Source organism: Piliocolobus tephrosceles, chromosome 10, assembly GCF_002776525.5.
Source record: "Piliocolobus tephrosceles isolate RC106 chromosome 10, ASM277652v3, whole genome shotgun sequence".
Classification (NCBI taxonomy): Eukaryota; Metazoa; Chordata; class Mammalia; order Primates; family Cercopithecidae; genus Piliocolobus; species Piliocolobus tephrosceles.
The window spans coordinates 109538070-109542163 of record NC_045443.1 but is presented as its reverse complement, the minus strand read 5'-3'; the positions used below and the strand labels follow the sequence as shown (position 1 = coordinate 109542163).

Sequence of the window (4094 nt, the reverse complement as noted above, 5' to 3'; positions counted from 1 at the left end):
TGTGTTGCTTAGAGTTGAGAATTTAAGCTCAGCCATGGTGCTGAAGTGTTTAAGTGTGTTGCTTAGAGTTGAGAATTTAAGCTCAGCCATGGTGCTGAAGTGTTTAAGTGTGTTAAGCATAGAATACTTTTTAACAGAATCTCTATAATAATAAAGTGTTTTAAGAGGAAGTAGTTAGAGCTTACTTTTAACTTCCTGTGTAAACTGTGATTAGCCTCAGAGGGGGAAATGCCCAGAGGCTGATGTAAGGTTCATGTGTTAAACATGGTACATAAGTTTGACTAGTATCTGTCCATTTCCCTAACCTAGTAAAAGTTCACTCTGAAGGTAATTTTCTCTCAGAAAAAGCCTGATCTCAGAAAGTAAAGACAAGAGAATGGGGTCATTCCTGTTGTGAGATTCTAAGAGAACAATCTTTTTTAAATAATAGGAGGATAGATTTAAATGATAGGAGGATAGAGGGGCGTTTTACTAAGCTTTAAGCAAACTGCTCACTGCTGTACTCATATTTAGGTCTTACTTATCCGGGCCCAGACATTGTATAAGAAGTTTGTGAAGTCATCTGGCTTTCTGGGGAGTGAACAGTGGGCAGTGATTCACATTGTGGACCAGCGGGTACGCTTATACCCAGTGGCCTTCTTTTGCTGCTGGGGCCCAGGTAGGTATCTTAACGAGAAGAGATGGGCAGTGAAGAGGGCAGTTATTAGGTTCTGATCAAGCAAAATGGACTCACTAAGAAGGATGGCTGTGGCCGGGTGCGGTGGCTCACACCTGTAATCCCAACACTTTGGGAGGCTGAGGCGGGCGGATCACGAGGTCGGGAGATCGAGACCATCCTGGCTAACGCAGTGACACACCATCTCTACTAAAAATACCAAAAAAAAAATTAGCCAGGTGTGGTGGCGGGCGCCTGTAGTCCCAGCTACTTGGGAGGCTGAGGCAGGAGAATGGCGTGAACCCAGGAGGCAGAGCTTGCAGTGAGCCGAGATCGCACTACTGCACTCCAGCCTGGGCGACAGGGTGAGACTTTGTCTCAAAAAAAAAAAAAAAAGAAGGATGGCTGCAAATTCCTATTCAGCTTATAAAATTTGTATGGGCCCTACCCGTATTTCCAGTTTTTACTAACCTCCTTAACTCCTTTTGCTTCTTATGTTTTAGAAATTAAGATAATTAGACGTGAGATGCACCATGATATAAGAGGAAAAAACATCATGACAGACTTGGAGATATTAACAACTGCCCTTCCTACTACATAAGGTTATAGTGAGGATCAGGTTGGATATTTTTTTTTTTTTTTTTTGAGATAGAGTCTTACCTCTGTTGCCCAGGCTGGAGTGCAGTGGTGCCATCTCATCTCACTACAACCTCCGCCTCACAGGTTCAAGCAATTCTTCTGCCTCAGTCTCCCAAGTAGCTGGGATTACAGGCACATGCCACCATGCCCAGCTAATTTTTGTGTTTTTAATAGAGACAGGGTTTCGCCATGTTGGCCAGGCTGGTCTCAAACTCCTGCCCTCAGGTGATCTGCCCACCTTGGTCTCCCAAAGTACTGGGATTATAGGCATGAGCCACTGTGCCCGCCCAGATTGGATAATTTTTATGAAAGAGCTTGGGAAAATCTGAATTGATAGGAAATATAAATTATTACCTTCCTATAGTATATCCTGCTACCATTACTACACTAATAATCTACAAAGTTTCATCAATAAAGACTAGAAGTTGGAGGCCTAAGACTCATTGGTTTGCATAACATGTTAACCTCACTGATGGATTTTATTATGCCTATTGTTTCCATTCTGATAATGCTCAGGCATGTGTGTGGAGGGACCTGATACTTTAGACAGTCAGGACTGAAAAGAAGGTTTACACTTTGTGTATTCACAGCTGTCATTCTGATGATCATAAAGCTGACTAAGCCACAGGACACCAAGCTTCACATGGCCCTTTATGTTCTCCAGGTAACACCTTCAACATCTAGTATCTCTGTTCTTACACCCGCTCAGCCTATTTTCTTATACTACCTTTACTCGGTAAGCACAATTTTTCCCTCAGGGTATTTCTACATTGCAAAATAGAAAATGTATTATTTACACTCAGTTATGAATAATGTGAAAATTTTCTCAAAGTTGAGGTAGATGATGTTGTAAAAGTACCCCCATGCATTTCAGAGCATATATATCCCTGGTCAACTTCATTTTACTGATGTGTTTTTAAGGAATGGACAGTAAAAATAAACCAGATCTGCCAGGCATGTTCTTATGAAACGTTGATAGTGACATGGTTCTCTCCCATCCAGAGTGAATTGAATGGGATAAATGAGCTATTCTTGGTGAATGATGAGGAGGGGATGGAATGATCATCTCTCTTTATTTTCTTTATTGGGTTTAAGAAGATTTTTGGGCTATCTGACTGTACTGATGAGAGTTTTCTCAAGGCTACCCTGGGAAATGAGGTAATAAGGAGGGGCATTGAAGCTACTTCATTGTCCCTATGTATATACTAAGAAATATGACCAACTCTTAGTCATCCGTAACAGTGTAGTGTAGAGAGTGAGTTTAGGACAAACTAGAAAAATATAAAAAACTGAAGTCAGATCTTCATGTTTGAGATAGGGAAAATGTAACAGTGCTTTATAAATAAGGGGAGTGGGAATTATTCCCTGGATCCCTGAAAACCTGAAGCATGGGCTGCATGACCCCTTCATCTCCTCCAGGCTCTGACGGCAACATCTCAGGGTCTACTCAACTGTGGAGTATATGGCTGGACGCAGCACAAATTCCACCAACTAAAGCAGGAAACTCGGCGTGATGCAGATACCCAGACACCATTATTATGCTCACAGAAGAGATTCTATAGCAGGGGCTTAAATTCACTGGAATCCGCCCTTACTTTTCCTACCAGTACTTCCACCATTCTTTGAAACTACAATACTGGAACATCCAGGAACTGGAGTTATTCTGCGCTAATGGATTGGAAAGAATGTTGGGAAAGGACATCTTAAATCTTTTCTAACTATGCCCTAAACTGCAGAGCTCAAAGGAAATATAGTGCCATTGGTTAGTAGTCATTCTAAGTGAATTGGGAGTATCTCTGCAGTTATTCCCAGATTCACTAGTGATCCTTAAATTCTAGAGATTCAGGGAGAGGAAGACACTTTCCATCTCAGAGATACCTTGTTACCTTGATGGATATTAGATTTGTTTAAGTCTTTTCTAGAAAAAATAAATTTTAGATTATTATTTATATGTGTCATTTCAAGGCTGTCTACTCCATGGTTGCAGGGGAAGTGGGGGTAGGGGACATGCAACAACTTGCTCAGGTCTTGCTATTGCTATTACTGTCTCTAAAGTTGGACACAGAAAATCCTGGGTTTCTATTCTGTGAAGAGTTTTGGAAACTCATAAGGAAAACTACTATAAAAAAGTGACAGTGGGATCTTTAGACACACCACATCTTAGTCTCATATGTTCAATTCTGTTCTAGGACTTGAACAATAGGGATCACCCCATTCTAGAATACCAAGACTAGTCTTTTGAAGTTACAGGGACAATAAGATTTAAGAGAAATAGAGACTAAAAAAACCTCTAGTAATCAATAACTGTTAACTTGCATTTATAAGCAGAAGTACAAGGTTGGTTTCATTGTGTTCATTTATCAAAGTACAAAGTTAGGTTGAACAGTATGAACAACTTGCCATTTTTATAGGTGAAAATGGTCTAATATCATCAATTTCACATGGTTCAGCCTAATAGTAAGTGCTAAATATATGTTTATAGGATAAATGAGTGAACAAGCAAATTAGTGACTTATAGGTAAAATTTAAATCCTTTGGGAAAGAAAAGATTCTCAGACTTCAGAGCTTCATTCCGGGGCAGGAGTATCTATCTAATCTGTTTCTTCCTCTTGAATCATGTAACAGTCATATTTGGTTTCTCCAGCTAAGTTATGAACGCCAGTCTGAGGCCAGAGCATCATATACTATGATGCCGAAACAAAGGGAAAGCCAAATGGACAGGGTGACTGGAATGATAAGTAATCAAAACATCTAGACCTAATAATCTGATGATCACAAAGGTGGTCTTATTCTCACTTGA

The 4094-nt window shown here is 40.3% G+C and overlaps 1 protein-coding gene across 2 annotated transcripts in view; it reads left to right on the top strand.

The window, feature by feature from the left end:
• TMEM116 (transmembrane protein 116) overlaps positions 1 to 3243 on the top strand; it is a 93185-nt gene extending 89942 nt beyond the window's left edge. For both annotated transcript variants that reach the window (XM_026456570.1, XM_026456569.1), the window contains 3 exons: positions 514 to 658; positions 1885 to 1958; positions 2714 to 3243. In XM_026456570.1, coding sequence (XP_026312355.1) covers positions 514 to 658; positions 1885 to 1958; positions 2714 to 2920 — 426 coding nt within the window. In that variant the 3' untranslated portion in view covers positions 2921 to 3243. The remainder of the gene's footprint in view (positions 1 to 513; positions 659 to 1884; positions 1959 to 2713) is intronic.
• The last annotated feature ends 851 nt before the right edge of the window (positions 3244 to 4094 follow it).